This window comes from Neodiprion virginianus, chromosome 4, assembly GCF_021901495.1.
Source record: "Neodiprion virginianus isolate iyNeoVirg1 chromosome 4, iyNeoVirg1.1, whole genome shotgun sequence".
NCBI lineage: Eukaryota > Metazoa > Arthropoda > Insecta > Hymenoptera > Diprionidae > Neodiprion > Neodiprion virginianus.
In genome coordinates, this window is record NC_060880.1 from 20,939,807 (window position 1) to 20,962,050 (window position 22,244).

Consider the following 22,244-nt stretch of genomic DNA (forward strand, 5'->3'; position numbering starts at 1 on the left):
CGTACAAGGCCTTGAGCTTTGAGCACCGAATTCGAGGATGACCCCAATGAATTTAACCAATAATTTCCGAAGTACCCTGATAGGAGATGAATCGCACCCTCTCCTTTTCCCGGATTCATCCCCCAAGGAACGTTTCGGACCAGCCTCAGCCGCATCAAAGCCTCTCTGTACCTTCCTTCTCCAGGGTCCTCCATCAACCTTCGTAGGATCGCTTTCTCAGCAGAACCCCTTTCCGGTTCCCTGGAATCGCGATATCCGTGCAGCTCGCGCCGTCTCTTCCTCCGAACATTCAACTTCTTACCTCTTACTCCGTGTCCTAGAATTAGTTGATATTGAATTTCTGCAATACATGCGTTATTTCTCCGTCGCGACGTTTTGAAGAATTTGCATTACTTGATCGGCTGTATGAAAACCGGTGGGTATCACGTTGCAGCAAGACGGACGGTATTCGCTGCGAAAGAAAAATAAAAACAAAAAGGAATAGAAAAAAAAAACAAACGTGAATGTCACTCTTCGGTATGAAGTAGGGGGAAAAAAAACCACATGCCGTTCGAATTGGAATTCACGTTAAACTCGTTTCAGTTTCGACCAAGTTTTCGCGGATAAACTAGCACCGTTTATTAACTGACCGTAGCTGCGACCTAAAACTCTGGAACAGGAGGACTTGGGTTCAAATTAACTTAGCACGTCGATGGGGGACAAGGACCTGAGCGACACTCGCAAAAATGGTAAGACGGATCGCGTCGTTTGGATGCCAAATCGGCAAGCTGAGGCTTAGACTCGCTCTTACGAAGTTACACCTGGGCAAGCTTTACGAAGTTTTCCTTATCCCGTGCGCCAATGCTGGTGTTTTTATTGAACACACATTAAAACGATCGCAGACGCATAATGATGGGCAGTAATTGATCCCCTCCATTGCCCCGTACAAGTCAAACTGCTCACTCAGATATTCGAAATCGGGTATGACGGGTATTCGGGATGATTATTATCATTGTTAATATTATTATTGTTATTCAAACACGCGAGAAGATCGGTTGACCGTCATGAAAAATCGCGTAGTCAATGACCCGGATCAGTGTCAATTATGAGCAAATGTTTGGGCGAAGATACTGGCAAGCGTTGATAAGTTTGCCGGTGTGGAATGCTGTGGGTCAATTATCACGGTCAATACGGAAATTTAACATCGGACAGAGTTAAACGGACGCTGGATTATGGTCTGTAGAAGTGTCTACGCCAAAATTCTTCTAACAGCACTGCCGTGTTCTGATCAAAAATAACTTGAGGAAGTTTTAGCTTAGACTAGCGTATTGGGTTTTTCAGAGTTTGGCAACGTCGCGTCATGTTATCGGCAAAGCTTTGTTCATTCACTTTATACAAGATCCAAGATTCCAAGATCCGTCGTGCATAAAATTTATATTTTTATTTATAACCGAAAAGTAACTCTGATACAGCAATTTCATGTTTTACGCATGCGATGCGCCGTTGCCACGTTACTGCGTGTTACGGCCTGCTCAGCTGGATACAACCGCAGACATATATACATTATTTTAAATAATTTTGTCCAATATGACGGAAGTGGTGAATAATTCCAAAATATCTTTATCAATTATTATTAGACTTGCTTCTACTGCCAAAAATAATTTCCACGAAATTTCAACGTCACTTCATCGCAAATTTAATCGATGTCTTCAATTCTCGTCGATTCCTCCACAACTATCCAATATATGTTTATAAATTTTAATCCGGTGATTGAATCACACAAATCTACCGAATCGCCAAACTTTATCGAAGACCAAATGTTAATTCTCGCATGGACAGATCCTCCCTTAACAATATGGTTTAAAATTCCGGAAGTGTTTACGATAACGAGCTGGCAGCAGACGCTTCCGGCTTTCGGATCAGTAGGGACCAGGTTCCCGGAGGTTCGGGACTGCTCCCGACGCTCGGAGAGAGGCCGAGTGATGTAGTGGAGGCTTTGGCTGGCTAGGTGAGGGTACTGAGGGACAGCACTCGATCACGTGGTCGATAAGTGCGGACGAGGGTCGGGCGGTGCTGGTGCTGGTTCATGGTGGATGGAGGGGCTTGCAAACCGGGGAAACTGTCGCTCAAACGCGATCTGGTAATGGCCCGAATCACGCCGGAGGACCTCGGCTCTGCCTGCTAGTACCGCCTCTCAAACGGGAGCCGATTCCTAGGCCATGCAGATATGCGCGCTACTAATGGTCAAACACGGTTATCATCAGTGTCCGATCGACCAGTCGCTTCCGCGTAACGAAGACGGAGAAAAAGTTGGAACGACTCGTCGGCTCCGGGTGATTGGCTTTTAGATTTCTTCATATTCGGCAACCTGTTGACCTCGGCAATCTTCGTTATACAATGTGTTAAACACTCTCGTCGCCGACTGTTTTTATCATCCTCGCGGTATTTAATTTTTAAGGAATGTTTTTCGAGATCGCTTTAACCGCTCTTTTTTACCGTCGTATTATGTACCCGGTCCGGTTCACCTCAAGGCTAGACGGATTACGTGATTCTCTCTGGGTATCGAAAGTAGCCCGGTGACGTAGGTGTTTGACGGCTTTTTACGGAAATGGTCCGATGCACCGTCCGTATTTATATATCCGAATCTCGAAATGTTGCAAGAATAAACCTTGACGGTGTCCTTGAGATTGCGGAAATCTGTCCGCCGTCCGTATTCACCTATCGTCAATTCGTTTAACAATGAAAAACTGAGGAATCCTGTCGTTCGGAGGAACCGTCACGTTGAGGTAAACGGAGAAGCTCCTTATTGCCGATGTGGACAATCGATATCGATCAACGATGTGTGGACAAGCAAACGAGCTGGCAAACAGCTCAGTTTTATGGGGGCTGAAACAGACAAGGTGGTAAAAATACCTTCGTGACAATCGTGAATCCGGGTATCACCTATATCGCACGACGGTTGAAAAAGCTCTGATCAAAACCAGCCGAGCGACTTGTTAAATTTTTAGACGATGTGCAGTGTGATCGAAATGCGGGCCTCATCACTGCATCACCACCTCTCTTTCTCTCTCTCTCTCTCTCTATGTATATTTTTTAGAACGCTGTGTCTGGGTGAGCCGGGACTCCTCGGTGACCAGCTTCGACTTAGGTCTGACCTGGTGAGACGCCGTGACTTGACCCGGACCGACACGCTTTATGTCCCCACTTTCCAGAGATCTTTTCTGGTTGCTGGAATCCAATTCTGGAACTCCTTGCCGCCAGAAATCACTTCTGCTTCCACACTTTCAACTTTTCGCCATCTTGTTCGTATTAAGTATCTGCTGTCCGAGGAGGAGCGTGAGGCTGGGATGTCCGGGTGACTTACCAGTCTGTAATCTACTTTTAATCCCAATTTTAACCGTAGTTTGAAGTTTAATTCAATTTTAACTATTTTTATTTATGTTATTTTTTATTATTTTAATCGTGCATATAGCTTACAGACACATTTTATACTAACATTTTATATTTATACTTTACATTTATATGATTATTTTATGATATACATGTATGCTCTGTAATTTGCCTGTGGCCCTTAGGGAGTATCGCTCCAGAGTCAAACAAATGTTCTCTCTCTCTCTTTCTCTCTCTCTCTCTTCTCTCTCTCTCTTCTCTCTCCACCCCCCCCTCTCTCTCTCTCTCCCCCCCCCCCTCTCTCTCTGTTCGTTCGTTCGTCAGAATTTCTGATCAAAGAGAAGAGATATCCGTCCCAAAGCGATACGCCGGACCGACCGATTCCCACTTACTATTTGACGATTTACCGATCTTATCCTCCGAGCGAGAATTTGTACGATCAAAAAATCCGAGCCACGTTGTGACGTTGAGATCCACGCTAAGCTCGCAATTCCCGATCCCTCTTTCAGTGCCGATGGTATTTTCTTCGCAGCTGAATTTAGCTTTGCAGAGTCTATGTTCTTCTCCACTTCCCAAGTTAATTGAGCATCGAGTAGCTCAGCGTATCGTGGAAATGGCAAAGGAGGACACGGCGAATCGAATAACCGGAAGAAGGTGCCTCGTATTAGATTCCGCTTGTGTCATAGAGACTCTGCATAGATATATATATATCCGACTTGCCCGTCGCTCTATCTATCACTCGAAGACGAGAATGGAGTATTGTCCCGGGTCTTGAGTATGCCGAGTGCAGATTCGCAGCCGTATTGGTAACGCGTCGGTTGCATACGTGGGCTGCAGGATCCTCTGTGACCGGGAACTGGAGATGCTCAATTTCTGTTCACCGTGCACTCGACACGTCAGCGCATCGCCGAAGAGTCTCATGAATTAATAAGAATTCCATACCGGTCGTGATCTCACTTCAAATTTATGCCTCGATATTGAAAATACATTGTGCTTGTGTGACATCAACGATTATTGGAAAATGTGTTCGTAAATTAGTATATCCTTTTATCCTTTTACGGTTAACCTTCTCTTTTTTCCCTCTGAAAGCTAATTGGCCAATCAATCATTTCACGTTCCGTTCGACAAGCCGGCTATTTTAAACTCCCGGGAATGACACGCAACACGAGTTTCATGCGTGCTTGACTCGACTTCGATGTAACTACCTCTGTGCGTTTCTGTGTCCGTGTGTAAAGCGTTATACGAACCTATCAAGGCAGCGATTTAACTTCGGATTCATAGATCGATTCTGCTAGTTCCGAATATGTACCGTAATCCTGGGTTCCGTGCTCAGAGTTAACGTCTTTGACGAACTACAATGAACTCGGGGTAAATTAGCATTGGAATAAATAAGCTGTACGAAGATTGGTTTCTAGTCGTCGTCTATGTTCGTGCGAAAAATGGGGTGGAGAAAACTCGGGGAAAATATTGAGCCCCCCATTCCCTCTCTCTCTCTCTCTCTATCTATCTATCTCTTGATCTCCCGAGAAGCAATGCAAATTTGCTTAATTATCAGCGACGCTGCAGCCCCCCTCGTCCTTCGCAGCGTCTGGTTCAACGGAGTGATAATTGTAGTGGTCGTTTATAGTTGAACGATCCTCGAGGAAGGCTCTTCAGTCGTACTGCATAATCGCGCGCCGCGTCAGCGGATCATCAGGAATAAGTCTCAAAGCGCGGGACGGTCGTTTAAAGCGAGTTCGAACTCGAAGCCTTCTTCTATTTTATTCCTCCGGCGTGAAGGCGGCGCCGTCTCACCTGCTTCCACTTTCCAAGCCTCGCTCAAAACAGTCCGTCTCTCCTCGGCCGCTCTTTCTCCGTCCGACAGTGTGAACGAGGGGGTCAAGTGCCGGGGGTGGGTAATAGGATTACGCTCCCTCGACGCGAGGTGTATCGACATTCAACTGTTCCCGCCCCATGGAGGCGAAAAACACCCCCGGAAACATCCGGCACGCATGCACGGCCGCCTTTTCCCTCGATTTAAAGTCTGCGGAACGTACAGTCCGGTCAGAAATGTGAAAAAGAGAGACTTGAGTTGAGAGTACGATACTGGAGCCGATCGAGTCGAATCTAATGAAAACGATGAGAGATTATATCGACTCGTAAAAATCGCAGATCACTTTTGATTCACATTGATTAGATATCGCTTGGAACCGCTTGGATATTTTTTTCACAACTTGGAAATATCTTGGAATCGGTTGGAAACCATTTATAACTCGTTAAGAACTGGTAAAAACCAATTTAAATTCATTCGAAATAAGTTTGCAACAGTTTAGAATAGTTTTCAATCACTTTGTCATTATTTTTAAATTATCTGCTAGAAAAAAATCATATTCATCTATTGACATTATGAATATCAATTGGAACTAATCTCTCGGTCCATAGCTGATGTATCGGTCTTTTCTAAATAACTTATACAGAAGCATCGTTACTCTCACGTTTCATCAATTCTCTTGAATATACATACAAATCAGTAATCCCACGTCACGCGAGCAACTATCTCTCTGAACAAACAGAGATAACCAGTCAAATTCGAAGTGTATATATACCGTATAAATTGTCCTGGCAGTGAAACCTTTGAAACCTGTCTGCTATCGCGTTTTCTCTAACCAAATCGAGATAAAGGTTACATCAGGTCTTGAAAAGTGAAACCATCCAAGTATATTAAGTTGGATTTGATTGTGGGAGAAATCGGCTCGACTCGGAGCTTCTCAGGAAGCTTTGTTTCGTTATACGTTTCCCCCTGTTTCGACACTTTTTGCTGATACCGTATCAGCCCGATAGGCCCGTGCAGATCATTATCGAACTGCGTGGAAACGGAGGAATGGGAAATCGTCGGGAGAAAGGATTTCGAGAGGTAGGTGGTGGGCGGTTTCCGCTAATGGTCGGTAATGAAAACCCGGAGGCACTCGAGGCATGGACATCGCAATTAGAGCGCGACTCGCGACTGGGAATGTAATTGTTCCACCTAAATAATTCCGGTATTGCATAATCGCCAAAACGCTTTGCGCCTTGTTCTCTCTCTCTCCCCCTCTCTTAGTATGTGTGCGAGAGCCGCATCCAGAGGGGGACGAAAACCTCTCGAGAGTAAGTCGTTACCCTCGGTTTTCCGAGGCCTGCAGATGTCGCCCAACGGAACCGGAAGTATTCCTTCCCCAATTCTATCTCCCAACCAGACTCACGCGGCTCTAACGATGCAGCGAATGGATTAATTATTTACACCGCTACGTGCGCCGGAGCTCTGTCAATTTCTGCAATTCGAAACGGACTGCATCACGCACGCCTCACCCCGCATTGAAACGGGTTAACCGCACTCTATCGATCCTACTTACCCCGCAATTAAAGCCGTCTCAGATTATCCTGAGCCGTCGGGCGGTTTACGGAAGCTCGAACCAATTCCGGAATCGCCTATTCTTTTCCACAGATCACACAAAAATCACCTTGATTTACACCTGTCGGCTCGGGATCGGGCTGAATTCACGAATTGCAATTTCGCGAACATAATTCGACTCTGTATGATTTCATTGAACTTTAACTTTGTCACGTTGAAGATAATTTTTCTTTCCTTTCTTCAACCGACGCAGACTTTGAGTGATTAAAAAATCGTCTCTGTGTATTTTTCTCATATACTTTGAACAGGCTGAAACAACTTTGAACGATTCTTAGATTACCCCAAAAGGACTTTGAACTGTTCACCGAATTTTTACCGGCTTCTAAAGTTCGTTTGAACAAGTTTGTTCGAGAGTTTTTATTTCTGATTACTTCAACCGAGTTCAACGAACTTCGAGTACCTGAGCTATTCGAATTTGGTTGGACTTGAAGTGACTTCAAACGATGTAACATCACATCTCTCTCGATGTAAACGGTGACAATTTTCGGAGAAATATCGACACTAAACTTGTCTTCTTCTCGTATGTTTTCAGATCCAAATCTACGGCTTCAACGCTGAGCTTTATCACAACATGAGCGAGGCGCAGCACAAAAGCCAGGGACTGGTTGCGGTTTCTCTGATGGTCCAGGTAACAACCTCAAATCATCTAAACAACTTACTTGCACTACATTTGCGAGTGACAAGTTCCGTTGACGTGATTCTCCGATTTCCACTTCCATAATACGATCCAATTTGCTTTACAAAAACCGTGAAAAATAAAGAAATGTGAAATCGGAAACGAATTCGAGGGGTTATAGGATAAGGTCAAGCAGTCCTAATTTCATATCCACGTCATTCTCCCACAGCGGAGTGGATATGGAGGGGGGATCTGGATTTATTTGATTTTGAAGCGGTAGGAAGTCAGCCAGACAAAGCCAGCAGATTTTAACGCAATTTGCCACGAGATTACCTTATACGCGCTGAACGAGCCAGCGAGCGGCGTGAATGATTCGATAAAGTTGAGAAAAAAAAAAATAATCCACCACCCCCCGGGTCTTCTTCTCTCACCATCCCTTTCGGTTTTTTATTTTATTTATTTTTTTGCCAACGTGACGCATCGCCGGAACCGGTTAGTTGAACCAGTTTAACACTTTTGGGCGGTCGTTCTGCACTTGTCTCCCGGGAATCTGGGGGCTGCAAAATACCAACAACCCTCGGGAACCGCGAAAGCTGCGGGACGCCGTCCTCCTCAGGGTTTAATCAGCTCCTAGGCACGTCTAAATTGACAATTACGTCAGCAGTTAACGCCGAGCCGGCTCTCTTCGCTCTTGCTTTGCATCATCTTAAGCCACCCTTCTCTACGCTGTCGAAATCCCTCCACACATATCGCGTGGTTGACAAGCGAAAGGAAAGAAAATTATTAAAAAACGAACTTATCAAACTTTTCTTTTTGATCTAATTTTTATTATAAACAAAAAAAATTTCTTCTTCGCTCCGGACTTTTAGCGATTCTTCGACTTTCTCCGACAATCCTCCCCCCCCCCCCCCCCCCCCCCACCCTTCACGGGAGAAAAAAAAAAATTATCACTTAATTATAACTTTGAAAATATGCCAAGCTGGGCGGGAGAAAAAACGTGGAAAATTTATATCGGATTTGTTAGTCTTACCTAATCTTGGAGACGGCGCGGCCTGCGCGAGGTTATTGGCTAGGATATAATGAAGATCACGGTGGCATGTAGCCTTTACATACCTGCAGGGGGTGGAAGAGAAGAACGAGACTTACAAGTTGGCGTAATCAAGCCCCGGAGCCTCGGCGGAGGCTCGAGAATCGCTGGAGGATTTAAGTTTGATGACAGATCACCTTCATCCCCGTTTATTATATCGCTGTCCCCGCCGTGCCACGGGGATTAAATTAAGGAAGAGAGATTATGTATTTGAATAATATTTGTAATACGCTGATACAACGCTATCATCGTGTGTTTAAAACCTTCGACCCAGGAGTGCGTCATTTTTTCAAGTCTTATGAATAATGCGTTTCTCGCTCAGGTATTGTTTGAGTTATTACGTCGTGCGATTTTCACGCCGAAAATAAAAGGAAAAGTACTGGAGAAAATGTGCCGACTGCGAACCGCGAACGAATGCGAAATCTTAAACATTTTGAATATCATTACATCGTGTATAATACAACATTTTATATATTCAGGTATGTATAGGGAAGGGGCAGGCAAAATGTACAACCCTGAAAATTTTTCATATTTTTTCAAAATTTAGAAAAGGTTTCTTTACCAATATTTCAACTAAGGAACACTGGGCATTTTCAAATCTGGTAATTAAAACCAGTAATTGGCGCTTCAATTCCTGGAAGGGGATGAAAGATTTCAAGATTTCACGACAGAGATAATTTCATGTTCAAGGTTGTCGAAAAAAAAAAAACTCGAGCGGTAAAAAATTGAAAAAAAACGACGAATAATTCAGGATTCATACAAACAATTCGGCAAAATCGTTTACACAGGCGTAATTATTTTATCTGCCAGATTCGATATTCTGAAATTTTCATTGTCACAGACGCGATTCTGATTCAGACCGTTCGATTCTTTCCAACCCCTCGACTGTCGACGTTTTTCTCAGTCGGGGGAAAGAAATGAAATGAATGATAAGATTTACAACGAAAAAAACTTCCCCCAAAAAAAAAAAAAAACAAAAAAAAGCAAAAAATAAAAAATCGAGAACGGGGCGAAAAAATTATCGGTTTCTCACAGGCGGCGACGGTGACTGTCAAGGTGGTAAGCGACTGCTAATCCGCACAGTCGTTCCCAAGAGTCGGTTTCTTGAGGGGTGGATGTCGGCGGAAAAGCTGGGCGGGGGGGGGGGGGGGAGGGGTGTGGAGTAGGAGTCCTTAATATTCATAAGACGAACTCGACGGGCTTTCGGAGCAGGGGTTGCGTCGCCGAAAAGCTCCTTGCGTGAGGGCCGCGAACGCGTTTTCAGGTGCGGTCGGAGTGACGGCTGGAAAGTTGGAGAAGGGCGGGGTGGAGGGGGGGGGGGGGGCGTGTTTAAGTGTTTTGGGAGAATCCCAAAGCTCGGTTATATTAACAGCGAGGGTTTCAGGGGTTGGGAATCGGGGGGAGAGAGAGAGAGACGCTCTCTCATCGCTCTGTCACTTTGCGCGGCACGACGACGGCAACCACCTTCGCCTCCCTTGCGGCCCATAATCTGTCTGAATTACCCGCACCGCGTGGCTCGCAGAAAAAGAAAAAAAAAAACGAAATTTCAACATGCCCAGTCGGTAACGAACATTCCTCTCGTACCCCTGAAGTTACCGAATCATTGAGTTTAACCGAGCACAAAATATTTCTCTGCATTCCATGCTTTGCCATCAAAATTAATGCCTACGGGGGGATTCCATACCAATTCGACCTGGGCCTGATCCTCCACCTCTTAGATCTGATCCGCGATTTTTTTGAATCATTCTTCTGTCTCGAAATAGCGGTTAAAAATTTTTTCAGATTTTTTTAATTACATTTCAGCGCGTCATGAATTCTTAAGTTTTTTTTTTCTTTTTGTAACATCTCTATGATCGTGATCGGAAAATTTAGAAAAAATTTGAAAAAATTCTGTGTTGGAAATACAATTTTTTTAACCAAAATTCATAATGTCTGAAAGTCTGAAATCTGAAAAAAGTTTCAAAAATTCTCTTCTATCGTTAGAAATATCAAGCAGCAGTCCACGGTGTATTAATAACCGCTTCTACTTTTGAAAATTTTTCCTTCAAAAAAAAACTTAAAAGAACAGACTGAAGCAAAAGCGCAGACAATATGAAATCGAGTTCAACATTCCCTGTTTCTGATACAGAATTTTTGAGAATTTTTTCAGATTGTTCCATCACGGCCATCGAAGTGTAAAAAAAAAAAGTTCAAAAATTTATTACGTGCTCAGATTCAGCCTAATAAATTTGAAATTAATCCTAATCGCTATTTAGAGTCAAAAGAATAATACAAATAAACATAAATCTAAGAGGTCAAGGGTCAGATCCAGATCGGATTGGTATGGAATGCCCCATTACAGATAAAATATGCAACTTTCATAACGATTTTTTTTTCTTCATCTCTCCTCATCGAACACTCAAAAATACAAAAGTTGCTTTAGTTTTTGTTTCACACTTGTGACGTCATTGCTCCGTAGTCTTAAACCACACAGGAAATAACTTTAGAAATTACCGGGAGATTCTTTTAATCCAAAAACAGTTGCCAATCAAAGTTGCACGTCTTCTTCCGGATTATTCAATAAGAAAAAAAAAAAAGAAAAAAAATAGGAAAGGTAAAAAAAAACTATCCATTTACACCGCACATCTCGTGAGGGATCATTTTTTAAAAAAATCTTTGATTAATCCCACGATTCTCGTTTAATCTGTTGCAGTTGGGCGACACTCCGAATCCAGAATTAAGGATCCTGACCAGCACATTCAACAAGGTTCTGTACAAAGGTGAGTGAGAAACTGAAGCATGCAAGCTTTATGCGGAGAGAAAGCTCGAGGAGAAGGAGAAAGAATAAATAAGTAAGTGTCTAAAAAAAAAGAAAGAAAAAAAAGAAATAAGTAACAAAGTAAGGAATGGTGAGATGAAAGGCGCCAGGAAGAGTTTCAATTGGCAAAACCGGCACCGGACGAACTTCTTCGGGTTAAATTCTCGAGCGGAGCAAGAGAAGAGAAATAAGAGCCGAGTGGCCAGGAGGAGGAGGAGGCGTGGAGGTGGAGGAGGAAGGGAGGCGTGTATCTCGGTTCGCTGCAACCGGGGCGAAAGGGGTATGAAAGCATGGGGTGCAATTAGCGGGCATCAAAACCGGGGGATTACGCAAGACGATGAATGCCACTCTCACACGCGACATAACCCCGCCTCCGGGCCGTTATCTAACCGTGACTCGGCGTCTCGAGCCTTCGGGATAACCTACCTAAGGAACACCTGATGCAGGGATAATAGGACCGTGAACTCGGGGATGAAAGAAGACCGAAACACACTCACCGAGTTGAGAAAAAGAGAAATGAATATACCTGCCCAACACTATCCGCTGAGATTTTCTTCGCATCTGTGTTTTGTTTTTTTTTTTTTTTTAATATCATCGCGCTTCGTCTTCTTCATCTTTTTCAAGCATATCGCTTGAATACGGATAAGAAATTTTTTAATTACGAATTATAGTTGCGCGAGTTCTTCTTGTTTTTTTTTTTTTTTTTTTTTTCCCTCCCTGTTTTACAATGTATACCTTTTAGTCTTCCCCCCCCCCCTATTCGCAAAAAATACTTTGAAAAAGTTTTTGAGAATCCGCGAGACGATTGTCACGGCAAACAATCGTACGATTCGTCATTAACCTTGAGAACAAGTATTATTTTTTGCATGCTAAGCAAAAGTTTCCTATTCTCTTTTTCTTTCTCCCCCCCCCCCCCCCCCCCCCCGCTCCTTCCGTTATTCTTCTCTTTATCCACGAGGCAAGATAGTTTTTATTTTTTTGTTTTTCTTTTTTTTGTTTTTTTCTTTCTTTTCGTTTTCTCTCTCAAATTCAAACACGCCACGACGAGACACTTTGAGATATTATTATAAGTAAAACGGGGGTTGCGTTTGCGGGTTCATTAATCACCCCTCGACGTGCATTCGCCCGTATTTTTTCACCGTCTTTTACCCATATCCTGGGCGCGCCTCAGCATCCCCGGATTTTCTTTTCGCCCTTTATGCTCGCTCGCGCGTGTGCGTCTGTGGGTGTGTGTCTGTTTGTATATCGTACACAAGGCGGCGAAAGGTCGGTTGATATTTTTCTGTCTCGCCTCCTCCGCGTTATTATTTGTCATTTCACGGACCGGCGTCTCCGGAAATGTCCGCCGTTACATATTACATATATCGTATACATATATATATGTGTGTGTGTGTGTGTGTGTGTGTACGAAGCTTGCAAGGGGAAATCGGTACAACCCACGTGTCGATATATAAGAGCATCGGAGATTGTGTATTTTTTTTTCATTTCACGTTACCTTCTCGTCCGCCCGAAATTAGAAGCGAAGGATGAGGAAAGGGCGGGAGGGGGGGGGGGAGGAGGCAGAGGCAGAAACAGGGAGGAAAACGCTTTACCCCCATTATGCAACGGACTCCCGGTGCTTTCTGCAGCTCTTACCCGACCTGGATGGGAAAACCACCCTCTTCTTTGACGTTTCTTCGTCCTCTTCGTTCTTCATACCTTGCGACAGAAGCACGAGCTTCTCTTCTTGTTCATCTTCTTCGTCTTCGCGCAGCCAGCTCCAACGGATGACGGGCCGACATTCTCGTTCTTTACAATGTCAACCAGTCTCAATAATAAAAGAAACGCCGCGGTGATGTATACCCTGTGCATCGTGGCATCGTGGACGAGATATAATGCGCGAAAAAAGCAGCGACGAAGAAAGGATGCTACGAGGAACACACTACGCATTCCACGGCTAGCTTGTGTGTATGGGGAGAGAGATATCTCAGCTGAGAAAGAGAGAGAGAGAGAGAAAATTCGAGAGCAAAGCCTTAGTCGTCCTCTGATGCCGCTCGCTGCCTAAGTGGTACCGAAAACAAGTTGTGAAAAATTGCTCTTCTTCACTCCACATCCTCTCTCTCTTTCTCTCCCTCTTTCTCGGTGGCAGGACTTGCCAAGGAGAGGAGAACTTGAATAATGGTTTTTTCATTCGCCGGCGCGTTACGCGCGCCTTGCCTATTTCCTTTTTCGAATTCTCTACCTGCTTCTTTTTTTATTCGTTCCGCGTGTGTTGTTTTCTTCTTTTTTCTTCTTCTTCTTCTTCTTCTTCTTCTTCTTCTCAGAACCCATGGCGTGGAAGAAGAGGGTGAAAAAAAAATTTTCGAAGCAAACAAAAACACATTTCTCCCATACTATTAGGTTTTGTACTGTTTTTCACGTTCGCGGTGTTAATAACGTTGAGAATAAATTAAAAAGCAGATTAGATTCGATCATTTACTATTTCTCCCTTTGGGATTTTCATTTTCAACCTACAACTATACCGATTATGGATAACATGTAAAAGAAGCCTTAAAAAATATGTAACAAAAAGTTTAATCAGAAAGCTTCGTTTTATATCGAGACCATGGGTGAAAACAAAGCTTTTACAATCTTTGAAAAAGAACAAAACACAGATCGAAGTAGAGTTCATAACAACGTCAAGGAACTAAAACTGGTGACCATATAAAAATGAAGCTTGTAAGAAATCCGAACGTCTCGAGGAAAACCTGACGACGGAACTTGACTTTGGAAGAACAGATGAAAAATGACTAATTTCGTAGGTATTGCAGTTACACTGAAATCATCAAGTGTGAATCATTCGGATTAATAGCGGCACGTTGAATTCGAGAACCATCGTTGGGAGTAAGGTTGTTGAAGGGAAATCCCTTCGCAGGTCGACGAGAATCCCACGATATCCGTTCTCCATCATCCCCCGAAAGATCTGCAGCGGGGCGAGCTAATAAATTACGTTAACATTGTTGTCTGTGTATATGTACGAGAAGCATGGCAACTAGCTAAGCTCGTATCGCCGCGATACATAATCTCGTGGAAGCTGGCGCCAGGGGCTCGGCAGGGCTTCGAGAACTTTGAGATGCCATCGGCGCAAAGGGGCGGAGGAGGGGGAGGAGGACGGGTTTGAATACACGCCGAGAAGAGCTATTACATTAATTCGCATCTCTCCAGGCAACGATGACAATGGGACACTTAGATTCCTGATGTCATTCCGTCCCCCCGCCCTTCGGAGGAACGGAGCACCCTGCATTGTCTTTTGATTTATGTTCGCTGCCCGCTGCCGTGTTAACAACCTATTGATTGAAACACACGCGGCACACCGACTCCCGTCCCTCTTCACACCCCCCTCATTGTCTTCACCACCAAGATGCTCCCCACGGTTTATGAAAGGATTCAAAAACTCACCAATTTCAACCGGGTGGTCAGCACTTGGCAGCTTTTTTTCTTCGCTCTTGATTCGAAGAGTCGATTATTAAATTTCTGAATGATTTGTCGAGGTTTTAAAATTTTGAAGAATCTACATGACTTTGTTCGATTTTATGAAATTGCATTCGTCATTTTGTGGGATTTAATGTAATTACAGAATTTTCAAATATTTCGTTGACTCTAGACGATTTAGCGGTATCTCAAAATGTTTAATAAAAATTCAAATATTTCGAAGAATTGCAATGAAATTTAACGATTTCTTAGCATTTCATGAATGGTGCACACCATATTTCACTGGTAGATTATTTTTTAACACTAAAATCAATCAAGCACAGTTCAAAATCGACTTAGTTATTTCGTATTACTTACGTATCGTAATATCATGGAACCAAATATTTCACAGGTCATTTCAAATCGCGGTAGTAAATGATGAAAATTATTTATGGGAATGCAATGTATCCTTGGATGATCGAGAAATGATCATAAGATCCTGTTGTCTCAAGCAAACCTCAGTCCGACGAAAAAAAAATTCATCACATAAATTTCATGAAAAATTGTATCTGTGATAAAATCCATAGAATCGAACATAGAAAAATAAAATGAAAAGTTAATGCTTGTAAAGTCGACGGACTTGGAGGGTGGAAAAATTGGCACTCGATCAGTTTCTTTCATACTTGCGTCTCTTCAGTCTTGAATCGATTGTTATTGTTAAATCATAATTACCGGTTCTTCTCAAAGTCCTCGTCTCCTTAATTTTTAGGCGACAAGGCGCAGGTCAGGCACTTGTCGGTGAAGGAATTGCTGCCGAAAACGAACGGCTATATGACGTACGAAGGAAGCACAACGCATCCCGGATGTTGGGAAACCACGGTCTGGCTAATTCTCAACAAGCCGATATACATAACGGCGCAGGAGGTGAGAGAACAGCGGAATAAACCGAAAAACGGGCGCAATTGCATTACTCTTTTTCAACCCGTCATACGTTTCTCTCAATCTCTCTCTCTCTCTCTCTTTCGTTTCAAAATCACGTTTTCGTTTATTCGTTTATTATTTCTCCGCATTCATTTTTTTTGCAGAGAATAATAAAATTGAGGATGAAATAAAAAAAGGAAACTAAGGGAAAGATTACATGTGAATAAGTAAGAACGAAAGGAGCGATTTTCCGGGGTGCATCCTCTTTATTTTTGATGATTTCGTTTTGTCTTCCCCTACCGGGTCCGTCCGACTCCTTTTATCAGTAGCGGCAGGATATTCGGCTCCCGCTCCCTCCGTCAAACATTTGAATAAATAATGACCTGATTCGTTATTCCTTGCATCTTTCTCAACTCTGAAAGCTCTACGTGCTGAGGAAGCTCATGCAGGGACCCGACGGCACCCCGAAAGCTCCCCTGGGGAACAACGCGAGGCCTTTGCAGGGACTCCACCATCGCACCATCAGGACGAACATCGACTTTCGCAGGGTGAGCTCGGTTTCCAACGGTATAATAATAATTCGCCGATATACCGGTAATCACTTTTCGCAATTTAATACCGACGACCGTTTTATCCGTCTCTCTTTTCTCACTTTCTCTGCACAGCAGCGCCCGGACGCAAAATGCCCGTCGATGGCCAAGGACATGCATTACACAGGTAACGATACCGTGGGCTCCGTTAAAGAACCCCGTAGAAACCCACAAGTGAAATCGGGGCGGGTAATTTTTATGAGTGTTTTAAAATAAGACGAATTTTTCTTTCCAGCTAACAAGTGGCAGGACGATGGATCCTTATCGCACAACGTCGTGTAACGACAGTAATTTTATATACGTATAGATATACTACGATATCGTAACGATGATTATAATAACGATTATCCGATAATCCGATAATGATGGTGTTGACTGCAATTTGTGACGCGCGATGGTGCGTAATGCGTGTACATTGTACGTTATATGCAAATATCGCGCTATTTCTTTTTTTTCTCTCTTATTACATGATTTCTTTATTCTTATCTTAATTTAATTAATTTCCTTTCTTTCCTTCGCATTTCTTTCTGTGAAAAACTTCTATTTCTCACGGATCGTGACGATGGTACAAAACTGTCTTTAGGGAAAAAGGAAGGTCGCGAGAGATGGAAAAAGAAAAGAAAAACGTGAACGACAGAGACGACAAACGGAGAGACACGATAAGATAATCGGGCCTTCGCGTACACTGCAAGTTAAAACTGATTACTATATACAAAAGTATAATTTATTGTTTATACTGTAATATGTAGATATACATAATATATACTTATACATTGTACACATATTATACTGGTATATAATATGAAATAGGGATGAAAAGTGGGCGTAGGGGGAATGGTACATAAATGACAAATTTTTTTGACACACAATAATACCTAGTAATAATAACAATAATAATAATAATGATAATAATAATATTAATAATAGTAATAATAGTAATAACGATAAATTAACTAACAATCGAGAGAGAGCTTTACATGTTCGGCGATGGGAGAGCGAATGAATGATGAAAAATATGTTAGCATTATTCTCGTAATTTGCGCAGGATATTTCGTTGATCTATTTTCATGTCGAATTTTTTCCAAACAAGTGACTTATGCGTAATTACGTGCAGCCGTAAACTAATGTTCTTATTTGTGCGACTTTATTTCGCTTCCCCATTTCTTAGACCGTCGATTGATACTTTCGGTTCTTTTTTTCTTCGTCAATTTCGCATCGTTCTTCGATCGTGTCGTGTATAATAGTTATACGTAAAACATACGACAACAATACATATTGTAATAAATTCGATAATGATGATGATGATGATACAGACACACACACACAGACACGCGTATAAATATAGGGTATATAAATAAACATATGCAAATATATTATATTATATACATAAAGTATGATTACCAATGACGTGTTTTCTGTCAATTACTTTTGTAGCCAAAAAAAAAGGAAGACAAAAAAAATAAAAATATTGGACTAGCGAAAATGCGGGGGAAAAAATTGAAAAATTAACAATTTACGTAATGTACGCAAAAAAGGAAAATATGTATATCGACGCCTCGCGAGGAGAACGCATGTATAATTTTATCTAAGCATATAGGTATAATTATAAAAACGAAGATAGAGATTCGGATCAGCAAACTAAAGCTGTGTATCGAAGAATGCGGGAGAAATTTATCATCAACGATGTAATAATATAGTGATAATGCGGAGGAAGCTCGGGTGAAACGGGGGCTCCGGCATAGTTACACTGTATGCATGCCATATAATATTATAAGCGTCGAGGATTAAAATGCTTTTGTAAATACGTACGCGCTTGGGTGTATGCATGATATATGCATGGGTTTAGTACACTTGTATATTGCCCACGCGGGTATGTGGCGTAACGGAAGATTTGTATAGAGAAAATTGTATAAAATGAAACTCTGATATGGAATTGGGAAGAGGGATGCCTTCGCGGAAAAGATCCTCAACTCGGGTGTCAATTCGGACCCTAAACTTTTTTCTTATGGGAATTTAGCGTTATCTATAAGTTGGGGGGGTACGAATTTACCACCAAGTGGCAAGTTTTTTCCGTGAGGGTGCGAAAAATGCCGAAGTAGAAGGAGAAGCGGAAAGAGGAAAACAAAAAGACAAGGTGGACTACGCGAAACCATCGATAATAACGAAGAAAAAACAATTGTGAACGAATAAGATTTAACGAACAACAATTACGATGATGATAATAAACGTAATGTTATATTGTAACCAACTTCGCCAATGCGCGGCGCGTTTTATTCAACTTATTCAATCCCTAAACCCATTAGTATTTTTGAAAACGGAATGAGCCCTGATCTCGGAGAAAAAAAAATAAATAGATGAAGAGTCTAATTTTATCTTTGAATCAAAAAACTGTACGGTATAAATAAGGCTTTTGTAATATTAACTTATTCATTTTCTTACGTGGTTAAATTCAACTCAATTGTAAACCTGATCCTCTTTCTGATTGATGCGAAAAATCCGACGACGGTGCCTCTAGGGGGTTGGAAATATCGAGTCTTCATGTTCCGCGGCTGCATCATCGGGTGCTCAAGTTTATTCAACGACGCACGAGACGAGTATGGTAATTAATTTGCAAGTATTGACCCGTAGTGCCGGTTACAAGACTTGAAGTGGGCGGGGGTGGAGGAATAAGAAGAGGAGGAGGGTCGGGGTACCTGGCGTTTAAATTTCCATCAAGAATCCATTATGAGCACATCCACATGCCTGAGCACTCGACCGTAATACGGCAAAACAGGAGTAAGTAAATGTGAAACAAGACGGGGGTAAAAAGTATGCGCGATGAAAGTGAGCGAGGGTAACAATTTTTGGAAAGTCTACCGGGCCATGCATAGCTACTGCATGTCTCCGAGAATGTGTGACTTTTTGTTATAACAATAACCGCCGACCGCTGGTAATAAGCGCGAGTAATTTTAATAAACATCGCGTGTATCCGTGAAAATATATTCGTAATGAAAACTTGACGGGAGGGTGAAAAACAGGATGGAATAAGGAAAAAGAGAAGCGGAAGAGGGTGGGAGAGGAGAAAAAAAATTACAGGACCGGGTAATGGCTATAACGGTACGGCGATAAAATGCGGGCGAGTTCTGGGATGCTAGGAAAGAAGGAATGGGGGGGGGGGGGGGGGGCGGAATATGTGCTTACGAAGCTCAAAGCTCGCAGACGAGACGGCGACGCGCCGCGTTGCCTCCCCTCATCATCCCTCTACTTCTCTCCTTTGCTTCCTACTTCACTTCACTATGGAAATTCAAGGACTCGATTTCCACCCCCAGACGTATACAAAACTCTGATAGAGACGCTGGTCTTCTTATCATGTTCTTCTTTTCTTTATTCATTATTTTTTTTTTTTTATTTTTTTCGCCATGTTGCAAGCTCGGAAAACCTCCTCTTCGACGATCATTGAAATCCTCCTCCTTCCGGTGCCTGAATTCAAAATACTGCATAGAATATGGCGGAAAAAAGATTTCGGAAGTTTATTTATATAAGGATAATTTCTGATTAATTTATAAAGATAGGTTTTTGCATGCAAAAGATATTCACAAGTTGAAGACGTATCTATTAAACTTGCGACTAGAAACGATTCGGGACGATTTTTTATGGGGGTAAAAATATCGTCAGGCTGATTTAATACCACGCAACAGCCGGTATGGCGGAGCTGATAAGTTTATCGATAGCGTATCAATAAATTTCGAAATACCGGCGAAACCAATCAAAAACTTATGTCATCAGAAACTCGGAACGCTGTTAGCTACATCGGGGTTTTAACTAGCGACTCTCGAGGGCAGCGAATACTGTTCGTCAGAGGCGAGGACGACCACTCGAGTAGTCGGATGAAGATTGATTACAGGAATCAGAAGCTCGCCGATCCTCAGTTCCGAAAATGGCGGGGCGAAGAAGAAGAAGAAGAAGAAAGAGAAAAAAAAAGGCGAGGAAAAACTTTGAGGTGGAAAAAATAAAATTGATCGGTCCGTGGAGAGTCTAACCCGAGTGGGAACGAAAAAATTCCTCCATCCACCCGCTAATTAGCCTCGAGTTCCTCGATTCCGGTACAACCCTTTCGTGTCCCTCGATAAAAAATTTTGATATACGTATGTTTACTTAAGCTATACGTCTAACCGAGCACTCGCATAATTACTCGGGACTCGATGCATTTTTATGCATATTTATATAATTACGCTCACTCTCGAGCAACATGGCGGCGAAAAAGCAATCAGCTGATCGTTTCGGTTAAGCTGTGCGATTATCGGGTGACGGAGAATGCCGTGCAAGCAACCAGACTTTTCTACGGTCGGCTAGATCCGACGGCGAATAAAAAATACGGGAAAAAAGTACTTTTAAAATTAAATACGAGAGCCACGAAATGGCATCGTTTACTTGGCGCGTAACCCGGAGTCGGTGAAATATCTCGGCGATTCTTCTACGTCGTTTGGTTCGGTTCGTCCGATTACAACAAGTGCAACGGACGAGGTTGTATAACGAGGTTATGAAAAGATACGCGGTGCTGACGAAGACGATGAGGCAAAGGAGAATGAGAAGGAGAAGACGGAGGGGGGAGAGAAATCGGATAGAATGATTGGTAATAAAAATATTACGAGGTCCTTTATAATCTCTCGCTTATAATGGCGCCCATCCCTCGGGTGGCATCGGGAAGCCACGATCGGATACGTTTACCGTTGTCTGCGTGTATCCGTGTAAGTACGTGGTTGACAGAGGTAGGTACTCCGAAAAAATTGCAACCTCATTCCCTTCCGTGAAAATCGATCTGCGTATGTAATACGCGCGATGGAACTGCCAGGAAGGTATATACGAGCTGGATATCAGGGAGGGTAAACACTGTCATGAATTGGAAGGATTTCGAAGTCGTTTGAAGATTCGATGTATCAAAGATCTGTTTCCCCTATCACGAAGACTTTTTAGGTTAGATGTTATGACGAGAGTCCTATAGGCTCGATGCGACTTTTTAAACCTCTGTTGGAAAGCGTCTTTGACTCGACTGTACGTCCCACGCGTCAGCATAACTGACAGTTGGAGTGTCACATGAGACAAATAGTAGGTGAAAGTTTTGGAAAAACGGGGTTTTTACTATGTGCGTGACGTCTTGAGGGGTGGAATCGAAGGATGATGAGCACAAGTCTAGGGTGGAAGCGGGTGGGTTCCCAGAATCGAGACGTGGTCCCTTAGGAGCGAACTTCGGGATGGCTAGATTCAATAGAATTAGAATATTTCTGGTTATTTAGATGAGGGCGGAGGGTGTCCACGGCCCTGCACGGCAGTTTTGGCTTCCTGCCTGGCTGCAGGGTTGTTATTTTGTTTTTGTTGAAACGGAATATGCTCTCCTTAACACAGTTATGCAAATTGTCTAACGGCGAACAGCCACCGGCGGCGAATTCGTGTCGAACACTGTAACGCATAGATATGTACATATCTATGTATGTACATAGGTGGTATATAAATGGAGGAGTATTTATACCCGACGTTCGTTCCCTGACGATGCACTGTGCAGGGGCTAAAAACTAGCCTCAAACTATCAACCCTTGATATTTGAAGACATTGACTGGTCTCAACATCGTCGAAGAACTTTCTGCACACCTAAAGGAGAAATAAAATTGCTTTAAAATTTCGAAACGGTGAATTGATGGAAGCCCTTCAGCAAGCACTCGAAACCCGCAAGCCATACACGCGCGACATGCGTGAAATGGAGACATTTCGTCAAAGTACTTTTAAGGACGATTCCCCTTATTTTCAGGATGCTCCCACGACCATCAAAGCCTCCGCCCACTTCCTCCCCAAATTCCAACCTTATCCCATCGGCAATATGGAAGTTACATCGACTCTGTCTGTAGAGATAAACAACAAAGAGGAGGAGAAAAATAAGAAACTGGAATGACTTTACCTCGTTTATTAATATATTCTTCCGAATGACAATACTTTCTAACTCTCCTACATTTCTTGTAGTGACGTTGTAGACTCTA

General features: G+C 42.8%; 1 protein-coding gene across 6 annotated transcripts in view; it reads left to right on the forward strand.

The window, feature by feature from the left end:
- LOC124303059 (carbonic anhydrase-related protein 10) overlaps window positions 1–18,480 on the forward strand; it is a 91,648-nt gene extending 73,168 nt beyond the window's left edge. For 3 of the 6 annotated variants that reach the window (XM_046759801.1, XM_046759805.1, XM_046759800.1), the window contains 6 exons: window positions 7,329–7,424; window positions 11,192–11,258; window positions 15,495–15,649; window positions 16,069–16,194; window positions 16,312–16,363; window positions 16,454–18,480. In XM_046759801.1, the coding sequence (XP_046615757.1) occupies window positions 7,329–7,424; window positions 11,192–11,258; window positions 15,495–15,649; window positions 16,069–16,194; window positions 16,312–16,363; window positions 16,454–16,518 (561 nt within the window). In that variant the 3' untranslated portion in view covers window positions 16,519–18,480. The remainder of the gene's footprint in view (window positions 1–7,328; window positions 7,425–11,191; window positions 11,259–15,494; window positions 15,650–16,068; window positions 16,195–16,311; window positions 16,364–16,453) is intronic. The other 3 variants (XM_046759803.1, XM_046759802.1, XM_046759804.1) reach the window with 3 other exon arrangements.
- Window positions 18,481–22,244: the final 3,764 nt, after the last annotated feature.